At 43.3% G+C, this 24,062-nt stretch overlaps 4 protein-coding genes across 31 annotated transcripts in view; 3 read left to right on the top strand and 1 right to left on the bottom strand.

Moving 5' to 3' along the window:
* Positions 1–669, top strand: part of LOC6734205 (nucleoporin Nup188) — a 7,023-nt gene extending 6,354 nt beyond the window's left edge. Inside the window, exons 8-9 of one of the 2 annotated variants that reach the window (XM_044922748.1) lie at positions 1–368; positions 500–669. The exon at positions 1–368 is cut by the window's left edge and continues 1,000 nt beyond it. The gene's annotated coding sequence lies outside the window, so the exon portion shown is untranslated. Of the gene's footprint in view, positions 369–484 lie in introns of both variants that reach the window. The other variant, XM_016182219.3, reaches the window with a different exon arrangement.
* On the top strand, positions 363–9,149 carry LOC6734204 (glutaminase liver isoform, mitochondrial). 20 transcript variants are annotated; one of them, XM_039292137.2, is made up of 7 exons: positions 363–669; positions 3,695–3,801; positions 5,992–6,018; positions 6,567–6,806; positions 6,869–7,242; positions 7,296–8,360; positions 8,397–9,149. In XM_039292137.2, exons 1-7 carry the CDS (start codon positions 475–477, stop codon positions 8,669–8,671), a joined length of 2,283 nt encoding a protein of 760 aa, XP_039148071.1. In that variant the 5' UTR covers positions 363–474; the 3' UTR covers positions 8,672–9,149. The 20 variants fall into 20 exon arrangements, with proteins under 20 accessions (XP_039148071.1, XP_002081233.1, XP_039148070.1 ...); XM_002081197.4 differs by having other exon boundaries at positions 5,989–6,018; positions 7,296–8,326; positions 8,498–9,149; XM_039292136.2 differs by having other exon boundaries at positions 5,989–6,018.
* A 415-nt stretch (positions 9,150–9,564) lies between these two features.
* On the top strand, positions 9,565–20,134 carry LOC6734203 (transmembrane ascorbate ferrireductase 1). Of its 5 annotated transcripts, none has more exons than XM_016182230.3 (6): positions 9,565–9,911; positions 11,794–11,953; positions 18,540–18,763; positions 18,826–19,048; positions 19,105–19,269; positions 19,335–20,134. In XM_016182230.3, exons 2-6 carry the CDS (start codon positions 11,835–11,837, stop codon positions 19,474–19,476), a joined length of 873 nt encoding a protein of 290 aa, XP_016027237.1. In that variant the 5' UTR covers positions 9,565–9,911; positions 11,794–11,834; the 3' UTR covers positions 19,477–20,134. The 5 variants fall into 5 exon arrangements, with proteins under 5 accessions (XP_016027237.1, XP_016027238.1, XP_016027240.1 ...); XM_016182231.3 differs by lacking the exons at positions 9,565–9,911; positions 11,794–11,953 and adding exons at positions 13,935–14,011; positions 14,523–14,773; XM_016182233.3 differs by lacking the exons at positions 9,565–9,911; positions 11,794–11,953 and adding exons at positions 13,946–14,056; positions 14,523–14,773.
* Positions 20,135–20,477: 343 nt separating this feature from the next.
* Positions 20,478–23,869, bottom strand: LOC6734202 (arylsulfatase B). Of its 4 annotated transcripts, none has more exons than XM_016167946.3 (7): positions 23,462–23,869; positions 22,442–22,564; positions 22,211–22,370; positions 22,067–22,154; positions 21,622–22,013; positions 20,750–21,494; positions 20,478–20,693 (listed from the first exon to the last, which is right to left on the bottom strand). In XM_016167946.3, the coding sequence occupies exons 2-7, from the start codon at positions 22,547–22,549 to the stop codon at positions 20,498–20,500; spliced, it is 1,689 nt and encodes a 562-aa protein (XP_016027235.1). In that variant the 5' UTR covers positions 22,550–22,564; positions 23,462–23,869; the 3' UTR covers positions 20,478–20,497. The 4 variants fall into 4 exon arrangements, with proteins under 4 accessions (XP_016027235.1, XP_016027236.1, XP_039148077.1 ...); XM_016167947.3 differs by having other exon boundaries at positions 22,442–22,556; XM_039292143.2 differs by having other exon boundaries at positions 22,442–22,556; positions 23,820–23,864.
* Positions 23,870–24,062: the final 193 nt, after the last annotated feature.

The raw sequence follows: 24,062 nt of genomic DNA, 5'->3' as shown, positions 1-24,062 counted from the left end.
AGTGTATACAACTAATTTGCACAGTTGTGCTAATGACGTCACTGGCTTAGACGGGCCCCCGGCAACGTCATCACCCTCTCTTTTGAGAGAGAACTACCACCATTGGAAGTGGTAGTGTCCCCCCCGCCTTGAAACTCTGCCCCAAAGAAACAGAGGCAAAGAGAGAGAGAGAGCGGCTATTTATGCTTACTCACAACACAAGAAGTAATCACCGCTGCTTTGGCCGCCGCCAACGTTTTTTGCGGGCAGCGTTGAGCTGATTATGAGCTTTCTGCTTTTGGCATTTTAGTACCCAGCGATTGGTAAAAGAGGACGCATGTGCAGACAACGGAGCGGATACGCAACGTGAACGTGAACGAAGACATCAAGTACGAGCATTAAGGTTTACCCCAGTTAGGCATCCGATAATCCGTGAATCAGAGAGACCATCGTCGTCATTAGGGCAACCAATTAGCCAAGTCAGTGATTGTGATAATGCTTAAAGGTGTTCCCACGCTAGCCGGTCGAAACCTTCGTCTCCTGACGACCCAGGCACAGGTGCTGGTCCATCAACGCGGCAAGGCGTCCGCCGTCGAGCCCGTCGAGGATTTCGACCAGGAGACGGATCTCTTGAAGCGCGCCAAGTTCGGACACACAGGCAAACAGCTGCAGCAGAAAATAATCAATGAGGTAAGTTTCTGCGGAGCATTTGAAACGCGGGGGGTGGTTCGCCGAAAAACAGCTGACTAAGAACGTTTTTTGGGCCTAAATTTCGCTCGTCTATTGATTTTTCATGTGCTATCCACAAAAGCGAACGCATAATCCGCACAGATGCGCAAATACTGGCGGAAAGCACAAACAGTTTTGCCAAAATCCAAAAATAGATCTCGAAACTTAAACAAAAACCGAGATATGGACTCTGGCCTGGAAGTGATTTTGGGCACGTAAGGGCGTATGACTTTCTTTGCAGCCTGACAACGCTGAATTTTCGCTGAAGACGCCGCGCATTAGTTTAATTAGATAAATGCCAGGCGCAGCGTGACTGACGCAATATCCAGATAACACACCCACTGTCCTGCCTCTGCCAAAAAAAAAAACCAAAGGAAAGAAAAGATAATTGAGTTTATCTTATCGCATCTGTGATTGCGGCGACTAGACTACCGGGCGAACTAATTGTGAAATTATCATGACAAATTTTCGGGGGCTAGGCGCTAATCAGGTGCAAATCAACTGACACACTCATCCTTAATCCCCAAATACCACATGTCACATGTGGAACTCCCAATTCAGCAGCACTCGCTGTCAACAAGTTTACTATTTAATGTCAAAAAATCAGACGACGGCGAGACGCTGACCGAGACATTGAAACAATGATGGCGAGATTGGAAATGGGAGTCGAGATGGTTATAAAAGTCTGCTTATTTATTAATCTTTGGCTCGTGAAACAATCAAACAAATATATATATTCGAATACACTCAGAAAAAGGCGTGTTATGTATGAGTTTCATTTCCTTTGATATATGGTTTATTTCCGGCAAGACAATCTTAATCTTATTCATTAGAACTAAAATCTTATCAACATGAAATGATAATTTATGTAACTTTGATAGGGAGAACTTGTCTGTGCTATTTTTAAACGCTATTGTACTTTGTTATGGAGTCTGGTTAAAATTAGGTACTTTCTTATCGGTAGCTTATTACAATCTTATCCCACACAAGGGACGAAAAACGAACATAAACATCCCACTTTATGTCATAAATCGCATTTATGTCAAATCCAATGTATAAACAATTATTTAAAACGCAGTATATTTTATTAAATATTTGCTTGTGGATATCTCCGACATTTTTTTGCAGTGTTTGTGATTCACAGACTCTTGAAGTGTTAAAGTCACGCGAAACTGTCACCCGAAAATAAATAGTGTAAATAGCGTAAAACAAATAAAGTCGGAGGTGGTAATTCAAGCGGAAATAATTATGGATCTGTATAAAGCTGGCGAAGATTTGGCAAAAGTCCATCACTAGTCGAAATGTTTGCGCTGCTTTTGTTGCCATGGGAGAAATAGAAATGAAAGAGCACACATTCATAAATATTTAGCATACCGTGCGTACATATGTACATATTAATATTTTAGCTGCCACAACAGTAAAACCCAGCCCCTTCCCCCTCACTCCCCTTCACGCACGTGGTCGCTGGAGAAAAGTGGAGAGGAGGAAAATAAGAGAGTTAGTTTGTTCTTAGGCAAATAAATGGATATTTCATGAACTTTGCCAATTTTATTCAAATTCTCTAAGGTATTTCGCGATTTAAAGAAATATGCAGAAATTAGCGAGGTATTTTCTAGATCAAATACATTTCTTTCTGGGAAATAACCCATTAGGAATAATTGAGAGCGATAAAATGTAAAATATGTATATTTTATGCGCGCGATAAAGAACGCTTGTCATTGACGTAAGAATCATTAAGTTAAGACTTGTTTAATTTAATTATAGTTTTAAAAGTTTAAAAGCTTATTACAACAATAAATTATATTTAAAGCAGCATACGCGTAAAATCCGTTCTAAATTGGCTTTACTTTAATGTAATCATTATATTAAAAGCCGAACTGCGTAGAAAATAATCGAACGCTTTGAGAAATGATATAAAAAATTGATTTCTTGGGTGCACAAGACGGGTTTCTCATATCCCCTGAATACGTTTCCCTCTGATAATTATAATCTGCATTTCCGCGCGAATTGTGCGTCAATGTTCCGTCGGCTTTGGTGTCCAAATTCGAAAGGTGCCAAAGTCCCACGCTAATGTGACAGGCCCCTTGAACGGAACTTGTTTGCTCAATATCTTATTCTTTTTATTTTTACGGTGTTGTTTTTGTTGAACGAGATACATACGCGCCACATGACTTTCTTTCGCTTAAATAAGTGTTTAATAATATGCAAATAAGCAGCCAGTGCGAAAAACGCTTAACAATGAAAACAGATTTGGGAGGCAAAGATTTACCCTTCCAGAGAACAAGAAACAAATTTATGACAGGGATTTGAGCACGTGCAAACAATTTAAGCTGTATATTTCCACAAGATTCGCAAGCTAAAGTTGCAATGAGTAGTATATAAAGTTGCTGGAATATTTTCAATCAATTTAATTTGAAAGGAACTGAAGAAAGGCACAAAGACATCTGCTTCGCTGATGTCATGCGGTTAGGTAATCCAATCCCATAGTACTTAGGATCGAAGGCAGGACAGTGGAAGTATTCAGTTACACTAATGAATGATTTCGATTTCTCCATTAACGAAAATAGAAATGCTGTGGACAAAATAAGTAGGCTGTGCCCAATATGTATTCCAAATCAATAATGTGCAATAAGTTGGCATTGCAAATATAAGGCAAAAAAAAAGACAGAAGATCAAAGAATCAAAGGATTGATTATGATAGCTATTACCATCCTTGTAAGCACCAAAAGTGTTGCCGATTTTCGGGGATCTCACAAATGTTTGGATAGACCAACCCCTTCTTTCTATAAAAGGTGCTCGTGAATGGCATATGGTCATTATTTGCACTTCGAACCAGTTGCGGTATACACTGGATATACCTCTGAAATATGCTAGTACGTGCCATTAAGTTCGATTTTTGACATAACTGGGAAAACGTGATGCGAACAGAGAATTTCCGACCTAAACAATCAGCTGTAATATACAACGAATACCTTTTACATTTCAGAAAAAACTGCGCGCTCCACCGCTTATGAACTTGGTGTTTGCCAATCGGAAGTTGTCCTTCTACGATACCAGTTCCACGCCCAAGACCAAAGAGGATAATGCCAAGCTGTGAGTACATTATCGAAATATGACCTCTGACCCTGTACATTTTCACCGTCAATATTACATTCTACACCGCAAAACAATCCAGAGCACATAGCACTTGCACAACTAACTGCATGCAAACGTCCAATTGGGATTGCAAAATATTTGGTCCACTCATTTGCACCTTGCTCGTCTGTGGTTGCTGTACTTACCCACTATTTCCCACGTGGCCATAACCAAATGGGTCAACAGTTTAGCTGCTGCCAGGCTGCACTTTATGTACCAATGATCCATTTTTAGATCGGCTGTAGTTTGCATTGCTATTCTTAGTTCGGAAAATATTGTTTTGAAAACAACAACCGAAATCGTTGACACACACAATTAACAATTTGTACGGCAAAGTCCAAAGAATATGCGAAAAATATTTTGATGGCACTTTTTGGGGTAAACACATTTGCGAGATCCCCTTTTGTTTCAAGTAGAACCGGGGGATATTATGGGGTTCGGTGCTCCAAGTTGGGAGGTATCTGCCCCGATACCACGCGCTAATTGCCGGCAATCTCAGGCGCATAGAAATAAATTAACATACGTTTATTAAACGAAGATAAAAATCGAATTCGCTCGCTCTTTTCGGGTCTGCTGAATGATTTACATACATACTCGCATATATTGGCTTTTGATGTATGATGTTGGCGAACTATAAAACCATTGGCCGTTCGCCGACTGGTCTCATTTTGGCGGCGACGGGCCGCAAGTTTGCACAGTGCAAGAGCAGGATATACCAAATCGAAATGATGGGCGATCGTAGTTGGAACCTGCTGCAGTATGCCACCGAGAAGGCGCCGCTCCCACTGGACGGCTACACCGCCGAGGAGGCGGCCGAGTTCAAGGACAGCATCAGGCAGAAGATCGTAGACGATCTGAAGTCCATGACGGGCGAGGAGCTGATAGAGCTGGTCAAGCAGAATGCCGCCAAGGTTGAGGAGGAGAAGGTGGAGATTCCGGCCACGGAACCCCTATCCGGCACCGAGGAGGGCAAGGAGCGAGTACAGGATGATGCGGATCTCATAGATGCCGGTATCATAGCCGAAATGGTAGCCGGACTGTGCACCAAAAGCCAAAAGGAGACGTTCATCAAGGTGATAACGAAGTATATCAGGTAAATGTGAATCACCCGGAGACGTGCCCACCGCCTTATCGGAATCAAAGAAACGGGGTTCCGCCGCGTGACGTCCACCTCCTTATCGGTTTCGGAGTGGTGCCCATGTGAATATCTGCTCCATAGAACGCCAGACAATGGCCAGTGCCATTATAATGCTATAAATCCAGTCATATCTGCTCCGCGGTTGTGTGTGCTCGTGCGGGCTTTGTGTGTGTGTGTGTAGAGAAAAAGGAGTTAATTAATTTATTTTATTGGCAATAACATGATTTAGAAATTAGCACATTCCGGCCCTGCGCTGCTCTCCGTGGCCCGTACTCTCCGCCACCGCTAACCGCTCTCCGATCTCCGGTCGTCTATCCGTATGGCTATCTAAGTGCTCCGTTCGCTGGGAGCAGCAAAAATCACACTTTCCGCTAATGTATAAAATGCCAGCGCGCTTACTGTTGTTCCCATTAAACTTGCAACAGCTCGGCGCTCAAGTCAAGGCGATCCGAGGCGTTCGAAATCCAGTATACAAAATACAAATCGATACAAAACAGCAAAAGACATCGAATATCACGTATACGCCGTGATGGTGCAAACAACTGAAATGGAGGCGCTGAAGCGCCAGAGTGAGGACGGGGAGACCAAGGAGCGGGAGGAGAACTATAGGCGGGGCAAGGAGCAGGAGACCACGGAGACGGCGGCCATCATAGAGGAGATTATCGAGGGCATCTCGCTGCAGAATCGTCGCGGCACCATAGTGCGTACTATTTCCGCGATAATCAGGTAAAAATAGTGCCGGAAAGTGCAGCCCAAACAGACAGTCAGGGGCAGGGACAAAATACTCATAGTATATTCATAGTATATCCGAGTGGATCGTAAAAATAGACTGTGCACATTACACACCCCATATCTATATGACACACCCACAACCCCCTATATAAGTATATAACTATGCCAAAACGAAAATTGCGTTGATTGACGCTCATTACACGCTCATTTATGGCCAACATATGGAAATCTAACTAACAATTGCTGTCTGATCATCCTGTTTATCACTCTTTTAGCAGTCAGAGACGCCACTATTCGATGCGGCCGTGAGTAATCGATTCAACTGTTCTGTTTTTTGTACACTCCCCCAGTAGAATTTGAATCAGTTGCCATGCTATATACACCATAAACCAAGCGATCTCTTAATCAAGCCCAACTCGACTAAATTGGAGTTGATTGTGGTCAGCGCGAAATGATTTCCCGAATTGATAGTTCCGAAAAAAGCCCCAATTAATCAAGTCGGCCAACCATGGAGGAAGATCTATATTTAGAGAAGTCCAACTGGATCTGTGCAGTTTTTTTTTTTTGGCCGCGCTGCATTAGATGTCTGTGAGCCAATTAGCACTTTGACTTCAGCGCCAGTTGGCTAAAGACAAACCCCCCGTTAAGATTCCGCTTTCCGCCTCTACACCCCTTAGTAGTAGCAGTATTTTGTATTTGTGAATTTTTGACTTGCTTTTCCACACACGCATGCTAAAATTCAGTCGGGGATCGCCGCTCAATTAGCAGGTGCCCTAAACCCAATTGCTTTTCTGCTGCTTCGAAACTATTTCGCTAATTTCCCCCCACTAACTGCTTGTATTTCTATTCACAGCCATCGCGAGCAGGAGCAGCGAAATGCGGAGGATGTGCTATTCGACATGTTCGCCAGCGAGGAGACGGGCCTCATCTCGATGGGCAAGTTCCTGGCCGGGCTAAAGACCACCGGAATTCGCCGGAACGATCCGCGAGTGCGAGAACTGATGGACAACTTGAAGAAAGTGCACAAGCTGAATAACTACGAGACGGGTTCTTCGGCGGAAACTCAGCATCTCAATCGGGAGACCTTCAAGGCGTAAGTTATTGCCTTAGTCATTCCAATCCTAGAGCTGTCATTGTAATCCCTATCGTATTTAGTGTGGTGGCCCCCAATATTGTGCTGATTGCCAAGGCCTTCCGGCAGCAGTTCGTGATCCCCGACTTTACGAGTTTCGTCAAGGACATCGAGGACATTTACAATCGCTGCAAGACCAACACTTTGGGCAAGTTGGCCGACTACATTCCCCAGCTGGCTCGCTATAATCCCGATTCCTGGGGCCTGAGCATCTGCACCATTGATGGTCAGCGCTTCTCCATCGGCGATGTGGATGTGCCCTTCACACTCCAGAGTTGCAGCAAGCCACTGACCTACGCCATTGCCCTGGAGAAACTGGGTCCCAAGGTCGTGCACTCGTATGTGGGCCAGGAGCCGAGTGGCAGGAACTTCAACGAACTTGTCCTGGATCAGAACAGTAAGTTTTCCTCGATATGTATTTATGGCAGTTATATAATTGTGTCTCCACAGAAAAGCCACACAATCCAATGATCAACGCAGGTGCCATTCTGACCTGCTCCCTGATGAACGCCCTGGTCAAGCCGGACATGACCTCCGCTGAGATCTTCGACTACACCATGTCCTGGTTCAAGCGGCTGTCCGGCGGGGAGTATATCGGCTTTAACAACGCCGTATTCCTGTCCGAACGCGAGGCTGCCGATAGGAACTACGCCCTGGGCTTCTACATGCGGGAGAACAAGTGCTTCCCCAAGCGCACCAATCTTAAGGAGGTGATGGACTTCTACTTCCAGTGCTGCTCCATGGAGACCAATTGCGAGGCAATGTCCGTGATCGCAGCCAGTTTGGCCAATGGTGGCATCTGCCCCACCACCGAGGAGAAGGTGTTCCGGCCGGAGGTAATCCGGGATGTGCTCTCGATCATGCACTCATGCGGCACATACGACTACTCCGGACAGTTCGCCTTCAAGGTGGGTCTGCCAGCCAAGTCTGGAGTGAGTGGCGGCATGATGCTGGTCATCCCCAACGTAATGGGCATCTTTGCCTGGTCCCCGCCCTTGGATCACTTGGGTAATACAGTGAGAGGACTACAGTTTTGTGAGGAGCTGGTCTCCATGTTCAATTTCCATCGCTACGACAACCTGAAGCATCTGTCCAACAAGAAGGATCCGCGGAAGCACCGCTACGAGACCAAGGGTCTGTCCATCGTGAATCTGCTCTTTTCAGCTGCCAGCGGCGATGTTACGGCCTTGCGGCGTCATCGTCTCTCCGGAATGGATATCACCCTGGCCGACTACGATGGTCGCACTGCCCTCCATTTGGCTGCCTCCGAGGGACACTTGGAGTGCGTCAAGTTCCTGCTGGAACAGTGTCATGTACCCCACAACCCCAAGGATCGCTGGGGAAATCTGCCCGTGGATGAGGCAGAGAACTTCGGCCACAGCCACGTGGTGGAGTTCCTCCGCTCCTGGGCGGAGAAGGCCGACCAGTCCAGCGAGGAGTGCAAGCCAGAGGCGGTGACCAGCAAGACACAAGCGGATGAGGTCAGTTCAAGTTCAAATTCAAGTTCAAGTCCAGGTTCAAGTCCAGGTTCAAGTCCAGGTTCAAGTCCAGGTTCAAGTCCATGTGCAAGTTTGTCGACGGAGGACCTTTTGGGGCAAAATTCAAGGATTCTAAATGACTTTCTCAAGCTGAATTCCAATTTCACCTTCCAGGAAATCTGCAGCACAAGCGACCTGGAGACCAGTCCGACAACCAGTCCCATTCCCACTCCCGTGGAATCCGGATCCAGGGCAGGATCAGGACGTTCCAGCCCGGTGCCATCGGATGCGGGCAGCACGGCGAGCGCCGGAAGCAGCATCGATGACAAAACCAAGCCGGGACTATAAGCGTACAGAGATCCAGGATCCCAGCAGAATCTCTCTGACTAAATTATTCGCACAACATTTTAGTTTATATATGATGTATTAGATTAAAGTTAAGAGTACCCGAAATACCATCAGTTCACGCTGCTTGGTTAGTCCTATATAATTTGTAGTAGTCATCCCACGTGCAAGTCGTGGTCCTTCGAGGCGGATCCACTGCACGAGCGGCATTTGTACTTGTACTTGGTAGCGCTTAGTTAGCCACAAGAATTCCATGTTATCCTACGAAACAATGACAATAATCCTAACGGATATCTAACTTACCCACACAACTGGGGTCTGTGACCCGCCTACATGTATTGCATTCGTACTTGTCAATTGATATTTGTATGCGTTTGAATGTGTATTAAAAATCCCGTTTAAAAAGATCATATGTAAGTTCGGATATATTTACTTGATAACGATTGAATATATACATATTTGGGTGAAAACGCACAAAATATCTGGCATATCGTTACTTAATGGGTCTTTTGAGGTTGGAAGATTATACATGATGAAAAATAATAATAATAAATAAAAGATAAACATCTTTTACTTAGAAATTTTCTAATAAACAATCGTAAAATAATCCTCTATAAACCTTTTTAAATGGTGTTTGAAAAATTAAATTAAATTATATTGATATTTTTTAACAAGCCAGGAAAATTAGAATTGATTCATTGGCAATCCTTCGGGGTTTCAAAATTAATTCAAATACTTCTTCCATCAATCAATTTATTCTACATTTAATGTAAATAACACGTTCCCCTCTACACGTATTTGCTATAAACTTTAAAAGCCGAACGTATTTTACACGAAGCCACTAGACACGAAGCTGGATTATAGCACAATTATGGCATGTCATCGGTTAGTTTTCCCAGTGCCGCATGGGTCAGTTCGTTCGCAGCATTCGTGGAGTTCGGACGTGGGTGTGTTATTGACTCGCAGCGTTTGTGTTCCGTGCCGGTTTGTTTGCGGAGTTTCCATCATCCGTCAGCAGCTCCCTTGCAGGCCGCACCATCTCCGCCGGAGGAGGAATGCACTCCGTTCGCGTTCGGGCAGATGAATTAATTGTGGAAAATTGTTAAATTCCAGCTCGTTGAAGCGGCCGCAAATCCAATTAAGCGCATACACCATTCGCGTAGAGTTTGTGCATAATAGAGTAATTAAGTTTTCATTGAAAAGGGTTTTTGACACCGCACCGCACACGCCACACGAACTTGGGGTAGGTTCACATTTTGCCGCAAAGACAGCAAATCGAGAGTGGCAAGAACAACAGGAGCATCGTTTCCGTTTCCGCTTTGCTAGCTGGTTTCTCATATAAGAGTGCATAAAACACAGATTTCGCCAGACCCAAATCGGATTATTAAGTCCCCACCACAAAAGGATGTCTGTTGTGGGAAGACTAGGCATCCCTGGCAGCCTCCATGCCCACCCATTCCGTCTCCTAGGCCCCGATTTCTGCAGTTCCCCCCTCTACATTGACAATCTCTCTGCACAAGTCGCTGCATATCCGGGCCTCGAAATATTTGGAGCCCTTCTTTTGTGAGTGGATTTTTGGCCGCTCGCTTTGTTTGTTTGCTTCATTTGGCGCAGCAATGGGCAGCGTCAGCAGCTGCGGGATTGCATAATGTCCAGCTTCCTCTCCAGAAAGTAGCCCAAAGCGATTGGGGAATTGGTAAGTGGGTCTGCCCTCTGGGAACAACAAGATCTGAAATCTAATAGGAAATTCTTGATTATTGTTTTGGGGACAAGCACTTAGGAGTTTCGAAAAGTTTTTTTTTTTATATTAATTAAAGAACAAATCACAGAAAGCTATTATAGAACTTCATGGTGTGTGAAAACTACATAATTAACAAATAAATCTAATTTAATAATTGATAGTAATGGATCAAATTGCTCCACATGCTATGCTACCAAGGCAATAATAATGAGTACAAATTATTACTTTGTATTTATATTACGTTGTCTTTATTTTAACTATTTATTTAGCTAGAAAGATATTATTTACATGCTTGTTGCAAAGTTAAATAATCTTCTGAATATTATTTAAAGTAATTAACTTTTATAACTTTGAGAACTTCACCTTGCTATCCAAATGAGTAAATCAAATGACTGAGGGCGAGAGCATATGGTGATTCCAATCAAAACCGAACTGCATGCACCCACAACCCGAACATGTCTCTCTCTCATTTACTAATAATACCCTTAAGTTGGGACCTGTATAATCAGCATAATCCAGGCAGAGGGAATGTCAATCCCCATCGTCCAGCTCCGTGGGAACTGGACACATGTGTGTGTGTGTGGGGATAGGGACAGTGGGCTATGCAAACGACTCGCAGGAATTTCGGAATGGAGGGGCGGACTGTAGTTGCCGGTTGACTGGTTGACTGGGCAAAGGAAGTTGGCTTCGGCATCAGCAAATGCCAGGCATTGATGTGTCCATCAAGTGTCTCTGCATCGGGTTCAACGAACCCCCAAGAACTAGAACGTCCGATAATAATTGATTGGTGGGAAAGCAGGAAAAGGGCGCCGAACGAAAGAACCCACACACATTCTGAGCAGCAGTATCTGAAGTATCTGGAGTATCTGGAGTATCTTCGACTTGACGGGCGACGTGAATCGGAAATTGGCGCTCTCTGCAGAACGCATTCGGACGTGTGATGAGCCAATTTCACACATGGTAGAGGCGGCGGAAAAAATACACGAAATCCGCAAGACAAAAAAAAAACAAACAGAGAGCGAGCCAAGTGCAATGCCCTGGACTTCAGTTGACGCTGCACTTTTGCCACCTTGTGGAGTCGCCAAAAATAAATGCCAAAAGCCATTTCCACTTCCCGCCATGAAAAGCGACTTCCCCGCTTATAATGCTTCGTTCTCCTCCCATTCGAAAGGCCCATATATTGTACAGAACTATATATATACAGACTTATGGCGGCGCCGCCATTCATCAACAGATGAGACCTACACCCCCTATTATTATGCAGAGTTGCGGATGTGGAATCAGAAACTGAATCTGAATCGGAATCCTGCTGCTGTTGTTCTCTCTATTAAAATGCCACATTTAAATGCCGAGCCTCATAAATGTTTCTCTTCTCGCAATGCAGCCAGTCAGCGGAGCAGAGGCATCAAAATTGATTGCTTTCACATGGACACGAACTCGGTGAGTCCCCTCCCGCCGATGGAGGAGGCCATGGACAGGGTCAGCGAGAAGTCGCCCCCGGGAACTCCCAATGGCATCGAGATGCCCCCGCCGCCGGATGAAAAGTGAGTTGAGCCAAAAATAGACCGTAAATCTGTGTAAAGTCTGTTGCTTTAAATATTAAAACAGCTCTTATATAGGATGAAGTGTGATGTAGATGGTCAATGATTGCCTGCCACTAAAAATCTTAAGAAAAATTAAGTTAAAAGTTCATCAGTTGAAGGAAAGCTAAGTGTTAAATTTATTTTTTTTTTTTTGATAATAGGAGCAAGATTTCAAATTATACAAGAAGCTTTTAGGATAGTTACGCAGCTTTATGGAATTATATTTCTTAATATGAAGATACTTAATTGCTACTTCATTTACATTTAAATATTATTCAAGAAAATGTACATTTTCTCGGCTATATTTCAAAATTCCCAAATTCTCAACCGCTCAACCAATCAATCCCCCATGCCCAGCTAATCAACACAATTTTGTCAACAGATTCCCCAACACATTTGTTTATCAATATTTAAGTAAATTGTGTCACTTATGCATAGTAAATTCGAGGCAGACACAAGAACGTAGAGACCAATTTCCCCGGAGGCCAATTTGGAGCTCTTGTCTAGCCGACAATTGGCCTTGCCCATCACCGATGCGATGCTCATCTGCCAGTTGGAAGCTCTAACTTGGGCTGAGAGATATGTAAAACATGAAAAGACTTAGATAGCCGGCCATTCGTACGCCTGCTTTAATCGATTTTAATGGCACCACGCTGCGTATGTGTAATATTTACATGAAATAGTGGCCGGGCACGTCAGGAATTGCCCCAAAGACTAATTAACAATGACGGTGAACGGCAAATGTCGACGCCTACACACCCTTTCAGGAGGTCGAGTTTATTTTTACGCGCCAATTTCCTAATTCACGTATCTTTGAAAGTCGTAAATTTTATTTTAATGCGACCTCGTTGCAAATCACACAAAGAGCCGGACACATCCTTCCTGTAACCCGTACAGGCCCACAAATTCAACAGTTGATCGCGTGCGCCCAACTCACATAGTAACTGGCCGTAAACATTCCGCCCGGAATCCTCCATTCTCCCACGTCCTTGTCCAATTTCTGGCACGAAGCTCGGTAAGCTTCGAGTAATTACTGGTATTTTTCCTTCTCTTTCCGAGGACTCAACCTTTTCGCCGCCTCGTTTTCATTTCATTTTCATTTGATTTCCAGTAATTTTTGGGCGAGGTGCCCGAACAATACCCACTTGGCTTATGGGCTCCAAGGAGCCGGAATAATGACCCAAAGTCCGAGGGTGTGTTTGTTGTCTTTGCGGGAAAGTAGGAGTGGGCATGGGCACTGAGGTAGATGAATGTGGATGAGGTTCTCCCTTACTCCCGCTCCACGACCAATTGCTGACCCAGTATTTCGCTGGGAATTAGTGGAAGCTTCGCTTCCATAAATATTTGATTGATACAAGCTGCTGCTGGCAGGTGTTTTGATTGATACTCCTATTTGCTTATTTATTTATAGACACGGAGTATTGTTGACAAACAGGTGTCCACTAATTAGTTTCTACATGTAGTTAGCAGACTATTTCTTTCTTTACTTAAAGATGAAAAAGTTCTTCCTTATCTCAGTGCCATTTAATTCTGATTTTTCCAGTCAGATGATGAACTGGTCTATCTTTTATCTTAACTTTATTTGCCCCTAATCTCAAGAGCTCAAGTAGCAGCCTTTTAGACCAGAGATTGCATAATACAAGGTCGAGTCGGAAAGAAACCGAGCTATAAATCTCGCTAATTAAAAAAAAGTTGGGTAAATAATTAACACACATTTTTAAATTCAAATTTATGTGCATGGTTTGCTTCCTTGCTAAGCTGCTCGGTAGATGTCTCGGCGACATCGATCCTCCAATGGTTCACTTCTCTGCTTTTACACACAATTGGTTCCGTTGCCTGCTTAAAAGCTGGGGATCAGTTCATGTCTCCGCTAAAGTATCGGTGTGCAGAATGCCCATAGGATCTAAAACCCAGCTCGATTTTTTAGCTCCAGAAAGCTTCGAGCAGAAAATTGAAATAAATTTTCAGTTGTCTCTAGCTGATCGCCGCGATCTGATCGTCGTTACACTTCATTTGATAGTAAAATTCAGTGAATTAATTGAGGATTTTCGTGCGGTTGTTTGTGTTAGTGCGGCTGTTAACAAAAGGAGCTATATAAACAAAAGCATAGAGAAATTGAACATAGAAAAAAATCACTTTTTTATTTAAAGTGCTTTGTTTATGCCCAACTTGTGTGCCACTTTTCAAAATTTTTTGGGTGCCTTTTACACGCTACTTGTGGATCGGCCACTTTCTTTGACTAAAAAGTACTTTTTTCGCGTTGTTAAGCGAACATCAAAATTTGCATCTATACAATCCCGCCTTGATTAAATTCGATGTGAACCTGCGGCCCCTTACATGAGCACATGAATAGATAACGAACCGAATCCGTCACTGTTTTGGGATCGCTTTTTGGCCTCGTGTGATTGACAAATTAACGCATTCAGCTCGATTAGCATCTGTATCCAAACTGGAAAAGTTCTATTAGCGATTAGCGATCCCATAGCCAGACTTCGGTTCTCAATTGTCTCTCGATTGTGGCATTTTACAGAACCGATATAGAAGCACAATTACGCGGAAAGCGACCTTTAGTTGGGCCATCCCAGATATATTGTATATATATATATATATACACCTATATAGAGCCGATCCGTGACGCACCGCCCAGCGATTCTACGTCTAGTGGGTGGCGGTGACAGTGTGAGCAAGAAAAACCCAACAAATTTCAGCCCAAATAGCAACACTTGGCTAAATGCGAGATCGCCACTTGGCCAAAATGCCGCGTGGAGGAACGACAACATCGTAAGTCCCAAAATCGAACCAAGAAAACCAACACCCAGGGCCAGACTTTAGACATAATATAAGCAAATTGCGTGTTGTTCTCGAGTGTATTTATTTAATTTAAACAATTGCCGCTTGTGGAGAAAAGTACTTCGATCGTACAAGGGTACATATGTTAAGTGATAGTGTCAGGTTGTTGTAGCGCGAATTCGATTGTATCTGCAAGATACAATTTCAAGCACACATGTACACATGTATGTGTGGGGGTTCAGCTCGGATTATTGGATCGTACCCGCACTCCCTCGAGAGATCGCTTCAATTAAACAAGCCGCGACATCGACGTCGTCTCTAAACAAATGCCAGACATTGTACTATAAACCAACCCCCTGCAGCATCGAATCGTATCAGATCGGTTTGGATCAGACCAGTATATACATATATAGTATGCCGTACGAGTACTTCGTCATAATCAACCCGCAGGATACGCAGAAGTGTGTTGGAGTGTTCGAGTGATTTTCAGCCATGCGTGCGACAGCAAATGTTTTAATTTGCCTCGATCCGCAGACTTTTAATTGTGCATTCCGCGTCAGCTCGTTACTTGTTACATCTGATGGTTTCTTTAATTGAATTGTGCCCTGGCTTCCTGCTACCATTCCTCTGCCACTAGGTTTTCCCATATATTCATCTTTTCAGCGGTAGCATTGCTCCACTTATATTACTGCACAAAAAAATCAAGCTATAGGCATAATTAGCCTGGTTATATAGAGACCTTCGTAGCAGCTCTGGTTTCCTATCATCTGATTAGTACACTTTTTTGTAGATCCACTCGCAGTTGGACATCCCGCAGTCATGGTCATCATAATCTCCATCACATGACCGAGATAAGATGTTCTCTAAATGTATCCCATTCTAGCTTCACGAGAAGAGTTTGCTTATCTGCGATAAGAAATGTAAAGGGCTTAGACTTGACTAAACACATTATATCTGTAAAATATAATAATATTTTAAACTTGATGCTCGCGGAAAGCAAATCAAATTTGCATATCTAAGATAGGAGCCAGATTATACCTCTTAGCTGATAAGATTTTGATTTAGATATTGTTTTCATTAAATTTTTGGCCAGAATTAAAGTAAGTTTATACATTAAATATATAACATTTAAATCCCATAAATTAAGACATCAAACTTTACTGCTTTTCATTAGGCTTTTCGAACTACTTGCATTTTATAATAATTTTATACTCATAAATAATCCCTGAATCAATCAACGCGGTTTTCTCGGCTTATATTTGCACAAATAATGCATTAATTTGCATTTGCTAAATGACTGCTGGAATTGGCTGATTACGTTGCAAATCCGATGCGCTTTCTCTGTTTTTCCCACCTACCATTTGCAGTGGGTGCCACCTCCAAGTCAATAGCCTCTCATCCACGATGACCCATTAGCCATGTGTGGCTGCACCTAGGCCAAAAACCCGGCTCACTGAGTCTGGCTCAGACTGAGGCTGAAGCTTAGGTTCAGGTTCAGGTTCAGATTCGAATACATAAAACAGGTGGCGGCCAAGAAACGAGTTTTCCATAAAACGAAAAGCCTTTAGCGAAAATTTCTCAGCGCAGCGGGCAAATGAAAAGTGAAAGAGATACAAATGTGCAGCTAAAAGATACAGATACATTTGCAGACACACCGCACACTGGTGTGGGCTTGTTTTCCAACAATCTGCGGCAAGTGAAATGTGTGTTAAAGCAAACAGCCACTGCAGCCACTAGAGCTCCCCCCCATCCTCACCCCCCTGCAATGTGTTGATAGCTAAATGCCTGCCCCAACCGCACTACCAATCCCAAACCCATAACCATACACATACCCATTCCCAAGCCCAAACCCAGACGCAGCTGCAGCCACATCGACATCCACACTCACGTCCACCGCGGCGGAGGAGTGCAACTTGTGGCAGACACTCGTTCATTGACACCGCCATCGGATGCACAGCAAGAAACATGATCAATGATCGTCATTAATCTATTTTAAAGGCAGAAACATTCGCCTATGAACAAACAGAACGAATTTCGTATCTTCAATTAAAACTATCTCGATCTAATCAGTACATAAATAATTCAATCATCTTTGATGTGAAAGTGTGAAAGAATATTTGTTAGCAATCTTTTTTGGCACTATGGATATCCGCTATGGTTAATCCCTTGAATTGTTTTTTAATTATAATTTTATTTATTTGATTTTTCTTATGAATATAAATAGCTTAAAAATTTAATAAATTTAATGCATGACAACTCATATAACCCACAGAAAGTTTAGCCCTTCTCACAACTGACAGCGCATATAAATCGCCTTTTTTGTTTTTATATTTATTTTTGAAAATCTATTAAGAAAATCACATACAGAAATCATCAGGTCCTTGTCTACAATATAAACTTGAGATGGAAAACATCTGAACCCGAACTAGAAGATAATACGATTTCCTTTCAGTCTTAGTTTATATATATATTTCGTATAAATCCCAGTTGAGTTCCCGCATTTTCTCTGAGTGCCTCCGATCTTTGGGCACTCAGTGCCACGCCGATCTCGCTCCGCCGTGTCCGATGCGGCAAGTCCGTTGCAGTTGCACTCCGCGGATAGTGTCGCATGTAAATTGGAGCAGCATCGACGGTGCCCCATGGCATTATCTTCACAATGCAGTGATGCAAGTGTCGTGAAAGCGAGAGCGATGTCTGGTAATTCGATTCGCTTTTGCTTTCATTATCACAACAGGGGGCTCGCACTATTAATTTAAATAATCGCTTTGTTTACACTCGATACTTTGTTGCGCCAATGGATTTCGGAATTTCAAACGAAACCAAGGAGCTGCACTTGGCGATGATTAGGCGGTTGGTTGGCGGCCAGCAATGCGTCCAATTGCGCCGAGTGCACAATGTTTCTACTCCAGTTTGTCTGCAGGCCGTTAACTTTCGAAAGATCAACAGATGGCTTTGGTTTGGCAGCCCATTGTGTTTTTCTGGGACTTCTCCCACTGCACTGCACTGATGGATGATGGATCATACGGATCTTTGTGCTATGCGGCTGGATGAGATCATTGCGCCCATCATGAGCCATCGAAATTGTATGTCATACGATCTCGCACGACAAGTGATGAAATTGATATGACAGACAGGCCGCAATTGGGTGGAAACAATACACTTTTGACTCCATTACCCTTTCCCCAGCTGTCAAAATCATGCGATAGGATAAACTTTTTTCCAAATCATCTACAACACATACAAACCAAAAATTCCAGGACAAGTGGACCAGAGTTACTCCACGCATTGGGGAAGATTGGATATTTGCTAGGCAAATTAGATAATTGCGATTTCTCTTAAGCCCACTGTAATCCCACTTGATCCATCTATCCATCTGTTGTCCATCAATTAAGTCGATTAGCAGCACATTCAACCCGCAATTAGCGTAATCTCTTGAGAATCTCTGGTAGAATCTCCATAATTCGAAGGCAGCCCCTCGGAATCATCATAAATTGTGTTTAATGAGGGCAAACCTACATACCCCAGATTGTAGTTGCACTAGCTTCTATCCCTAGAAGTCAGAATCTGTAAATTTCTTGTAATCCTAGAAATACAATCACATCGAAGTATGAAACCCATTGACGGACCCTTTATTGATGAACTGAATCGCTTGTTCTTTCATCGACCCAACTTCATGAAAACTCAAGTTAAAAAGTAATGGTTTCCGTTCCATATCATATGCTATCATGGATTATCCTATGCTCCTATCTCGTTACAGGCGCTATGAGGAGGATCCAGATAATGCCTGGAACTGCTGCTCCTGGTGCGAGTACTTGCTGATCGTCATCCTGTCCACGATCCTGCTGGTGGGCGTGCTGGTGCTGACCCTCTTCTGGGTGATGTTCTACCGCGATGGCTTCGCCTGGTCGGAGAGTCCCAAGCAGCAGTTCAATCTGCATCCCATCCTCATGATTGCTGGCTTCGTCACGCTCTCCGGATTTTGTAAGCCCATCCCAATTGTTCAGATGTACCCATCTTAATCTTATACTCGCACCCCCAATTAGCCATCTTGATCTACCGTCTGTGCCGCTGCGTGAAGCAAATCTATGTGAAGCTGATCCACATGTTCTTTCACGCCGTGGCCATTCCGTGCATCGCCCTGGGTTTCATATCCGTCTTCGCTTCCCACGACGCGTTGCATAAGGTCAACTTCTATAGCCTCCACTCGTGGCTGGGCTTCGTGACAATGGGCATGTTCGTGCTCCAGTTTGTGATCGGCTTCTTCAGGTGGGTCTCCTCAACTCGGTGTCCTAATCCGCCATATTAATCAGCATCTTCTATAGCTTTCTGGTAATGCTGTGCTGTGAGAACAAGACCTACAGCTGCCGCTCGGCCATGGTGCCCATCCACGCCAGCTTGGGACTGGCCAACTTCTGGCTGGCCATTGCCTCATCCGTCACGGGACTGATCGAGAAGGAGCGCGAAACCGTCAACGAGGTGGGCGTGAGGTAAGACTAGTTTGGTAATCTAAGCTTTGATATCAGTGGTTAATTTGTTCGTAATATCTTTACAGCAGTGAGAACAAGCTGGTGGAGCATTACATCACCAGTGCCATCGGTGTCACCCTGATCTTCATCGGCATCATCGTCACCTTTGCGGTGCGGCGTTCCAATGCGCCCGCCTCGGCGAAGGTCTACGTCACGGAGCGCATTTAGACGGGCCGTCCGGCTCGTCAGAGTCTCCGCCGCCGGAATTGGTCCACGGCCAGGAGGGAAAGCGAGTCGCAGCAAGTGTACCCGAGGATTCCGGATATCGGTGACTTGGACTGGACTTGGGGAAACGGACCGGCGGTGTCCTTTCGCCAGGCTTAGCGCACAGAGACCACGCTTCTGCAACTCTATCCGAACCCTTTGTAACCTTTTATATGCCAAATTAAATCCACTTCATACACTTAGGCTACTCCATATGGCTCTAATCAAAACCTTTGCCCACTTTCAATCTCTCAGTAGGTGTGTAGGATTAGGAATCTCAGTAGAAGAGCAGAAGACCAAGCAAGCAAATCTAATCAAAATTTTGACGTGTTCAGCCCAACTTACTGATGCATCAAGGCACTCGCAAGCTAGATTAGCCAGTTTTTTGGTACTATAGTAGAATTTTGATATACTCGTAAGCCCATGTAACTAGTGTATGTATGTATGATCGTACCACGTAACGCATTGAATGTACGCACTCGGACTCAAAACTGTCGCATTTGATGTTTTTTTGTAATCGTGCAAGTATTTGTATTTTCATAATGCGCTAAGCAACCTAAGCTGTAAACCAATTTTACAAACAAATAAATACTTTTGCCCCGTCTGAGGGCTCTCATAATAATCGCAATTGTTTATGAACTTTTTAAATATTTAAAGAACGGTGAGAACTCGGAAAATAAGCAAATCATATTTCCTTGAAAAGGAAATTAAACTGGAGTGATGGGGATTGTCTTATTTTCTTATTTGTGTGATATTAGTTGAGTTTATCACAAGGTTTTCAGAAATAATTTTCCATCAAAAACTTGTAAATTATCGGATCTAAATGCTATGAAAGTGAAAATTCTATCTATCTGGATTAACTTTATATATGTTCCTATATTCCTACTTCAAAACTACTACTTTTAAGATCTTTCGAAACATATCATATCATATAATATCATATCACATTATATCATATCATATCATATTACATCATATTTTTATTCTAAACAGTCTTTGCCAAAGTAATATCCCCACTAAAAGTATCAAGATCGTTATTTTGATAGTCCCCAAAGTTTGTCCACGTATAGTTCCAGAATCTGGGATCGGCTCGAGGATCAGCTGGTTTATTTGAGGGCGGCACTGCGGTGGCATTGAATCGCTCGAGTTCCGCCATCAAGGCGTTTACCACTTCCGGATATCTTAAATGTGATTTGTAAGAAAATAAGCATTTTTCATTGAAATTTACAGCACTTACTGCTTGGCCAGATTGTACTGCTCACAGGGATCATCGCGAATGTGGAACAAGCACGGAGCAGAGAAGGCGGTGGCCACACAACTAGTTCCTTGGGAGGATTGTCCCGGGCATGACACCGTGGCAGCTGCTCGTATTCTCTGCTGATCCGCCCGACTTGGCAGCATCTTGAGACCCTCCAGCGCTTTGCCCGCCCTACTCCTGCCCACCAACTGCCAGTCGTACAGACGAGGATCTCTTTCCCCGGCCGGACCATACCAACCATCCCAACTACCCCGGTAATTGGTGCCCTTGACCAGCTTCCAATCTCCAACGCTGATCGCTGCACTGCCCCAAATATCATCGATATTGTGCAGCACATTCAAGCGAGGGGATGCCTTGTCCTGAACCAGTGCCCGCCAAATGCTCTGGCCATCGATTTGCTTGCTGAGATTAGCCAAGGCTGGTTGACCACCAGCTGCCTCCAGGAGCGTGGGCAACCAGTCAACGATGTGCATGGTCTGGTTGGACACTCGTTGGCTTTTCTTTAGTAGAGGTGACCACATGAGACCCGCTGCTCTAACTCCGCCCTCCCACAGGGTATTCTTCACACCCTTCAGGGGATAGTTGGAGGCGAAGTTAAGGTTGAATCCTTGGGCTGGTCCGCCGTTATCCGAGGAGAATATGATGATCGAGTTCTCCAGCATATTCGACTTGCGCAGCTGATCTACAATTTGACCCACAGAGTCGTCCATTTTGGAAACCATAGCTGAAAAGGTTTTTTGTCGTTAATAACAATATTTACATTTTAGAATAATACAAAATAAACAAATTTTTAAATCATAAAATGGCTATCATTCTCCTTTTTAAATGGTACAATTGGCAATAAAACTTACCAGCAAATTTTCGCCGTTTATAGTTGGGAATGTGCGACATCTTGATCACATCGTTGTCCGGAACTGGGAGAGGATTGTACGGATTACTCGAGTGGCATGCCGCATGGGCCACATAGAGAAACAGTGGACCCTTGGTGGCATTATGGTTGGCAATGACCTTGACCGAGTGTTCTGTTATCACATCCGTGGTGTAGTGACCATGCAAGTCATAGGCCACTTGCGTGCCATTGCGCATGTCCAGACCCCACTGGTTGTTCTCCACGGCTGTGTGATCGTTGTAATCCTGGTGGCCCGACCAGAATCCCACGTGACTACTAAAGCCGCGATACAGTGGAGTGTACTTCAGCTTCCAATGGCCCAAATGCCACTTGCCAGCTATGTGGGAGGTGTAACTGGAAATGAAGATTGTGTTTATAAAGTGGGCATGATACTGGCATTGACCTACCCCAACTCATTCAAATACTGTGGCAGTATTTTCTCCTCCAAGGGCAAACCTCGTGGTTCAGCGGCATAAAGAACTGTATGTTGCATTCCTGCAGAAAATTAAACTAATAACTATAATTACAAGAAAAGGATGATCTTAACACACCCGTGTGTATGGGATATTTGCCCGTCATAAGTGCAGATCTGGATGGAGTACAAATGGGTGCCACATAGTAACGATTCAGAATAATGCCAGAATAGGCCAAAGCATCTATGTTGGGCGTGGGAATCTCAGCAGAGCCATGGAATCCCACATCGTTAAAGCCCTAAAATAGTAAAAATATTTATGTAATGAGATAATATGTGTATTAAATTTATAGTAATCAACGAAACTCACCAAGTCATCCGCCAAAATAAATATAATGTTTGGCTTCGCAGGAGGTTTCTCATTCTCAGCTGCATCAATGATTGGCAGCAGCAAGCAGATCAGCCATAAAAACCACATTGTTTACCTGGAAAACTAGAAGCTTGTGATTTATATTCGACACTTAAAAACAAAGCATAAAAAACAATTAGTTAGTTAACTAATCGATTTATTGCAGAGAATCACAGTGACAGACATTACGAGAACGAGCTATACTCGATTGATTGATCTTCCAGCGTTTCGAATAGCATTGAATGGCATTGATCGTCATCTGGGTTGGAATTCATTTACTGAATCAGCAATTGCACTCAATGCGACCTCAATATGAGTGGGTTGCTCTTCACCTGCACTGAATGAATTGATTCGCGAGTTGAGTTGCGATTCATGAATCGTAGGGATACCCCCCAAGAACCTATCTACATACGTGATGGGAAACGAGTATATTCATTTGGCCATTGTTCAAAGCGATTCCATGTGGCACCTAATTAACATGTAAATTGAGTTTGTCGCTGTTTGCACCGTTAATGGGTCAACAAGTACCACTCGGCAATCGGAAAGCTCGAATTAAAAAACCAAATTAGATTCGGAAATTTTGTTTTGGACATATCGAACTGCTAATGCTCTTATAACAATTAATATCAATATTGATAATAGAATCTTTAAAGTTTAAACAATTTAATATAAGGCACATTAAACTTTTTGCTCAGAAACTGCTTAAAATTATTTAATTTTCAGTAATAACATTTATTTCAGTTAGAAAATAACAAAACATAAATGTTATCGAGTAGCACTTTTCACATCAAGTCGTTTTGTCTCATGTTTATATATTTCAAAAACTATATTATGCATTTCCAGTCGTTCATATATTGCCCAGATTTATGTCGCCTATTATTTTAAGCCCTAAAATGTTGGATACAATGTGATCTCTCACTCTTCTATGCAGAAAATTCTTTGTTAAACAAACAATTCTATTGTTTGTCATAGGTCACTAACCCGTTATGAGATTCAAAAGAAATTCGTTTATGCAAAATCACTCAATAGCCAGTTGTAATACGTTTGTGGCGATTAGTAAAGTTCACGCTCTTTACCACTCGAACGTTTATTTACTTTACTCGATTTTGGAATTAATTAAACGAACAAACAAACCGCAGGCAATGCTTATTTAACACGTTAACTTGTTAAGGTTTCTTGTGCACGAGTTTTGTCATCGATTTTATATTTCAAAGATTTCTATTTGTCAATTAACTTCAATATACAGTGCATATATATGCTCTGCTGTATTTGCAAATAATTTATGTGCACAGGGAATCGGAAATAATATTTATTTATTCGGCACTAAGCGTACACCTACCGCCAACCGTTTTAATTCACGCGCCAAGTCAGACTGAAAAAAATTCCCAAACAGCGGACCCAGAGCCGCAGACTTTTAACAGTGAAAGCAAAACGCTGTTAAAGATCGAAATCTATTCGCACAGAGGGAAGTGCGCTACAGAGCGCATCGTCCGTGGAAATTGTTGCTTTCGTTGACCTCCGACCCGTGGTACCAAAAAGGGAAAACATTGCACAATAAGTACACTATTATAGACACTGGATG

This window comes from Drosophila simulans, chromosome 2R (assembly GCF_016746395.2).
Source record: "Drosophila simulans strain w501 chromosome 2R, Prin_Dsim_3.1, whole genome shotgun sequence".
NCBI lineage: Eukaryota > Metazoa > Arthropoda > Insecta > Diptera > Drosophilidae > Drosophila > Drosophila simulans.
This window is presented reverse-complemented; position numbering and strand designations above follow the sequence as displayed.

Coding starts and splice junctions, on each gene's coding strand:
- LOC6734204 (XM_039292133.1), top strand. CDS start 4,461: ATGATGTTGGCGAACTATAAAACCATTGGCCGTTCGCCGACTGGTCTC. Junction 6,019..6,566: donor CGCCACTATTCGATGCGGCC/GTGAGTAATCGA, acceptor TTCTATTCACAG/CCATCGCGAGCAGGAGCAGC. Junction 6,807..6,868: donor AATCGGGAGACCTTCAAGGC/GTAAGTTATTGC, acceptor TATCGTATTTAG/TGTGGTGGCCCCCAATATTG.
- LOC6734203 (XM_016182230.3), top strand. CDS start 11,835: ATGGACACGAACTCGGTGAGTCCCCTCCCGCCGATGGAGGAGGCCATG. Junction 19,049..19,104: donor TTTGTGATCGGCTTCTTCAG/GTGGGTCTCCTC, acceptor CATCTTCTATAG/CTTTCTGGTAATGCTGTGCT. Junction 19,270..19,334: donor GTCAACGAGGTGGGCGTGAG/GTAAGACTAGTT, acceptor ATATCTTTACAG/CAGTGAGAACAAGCTGGTGG.
- LOC6734202 (XM_016167946.3), bottom strand. CDS start 22,549: ATGTGGTTTTTATGGCTGATCTGCTTGCTGCTGCCAATCATTGATGCA. Junction 22,014..22,066: donor CAGTATTTGAATGAGTTGGG/GTAGGTCAATGC, acceptor CTTCATTTCCAG/TTACACCTCCCACATAGCTG. Junction 21,495..21,621: donor TAAACGGCGAAAATTTGCTG/GTAAGTTTTATT, acceptor AAACCTTTTCAG/CTATGGTTTCCAAAATGGAC.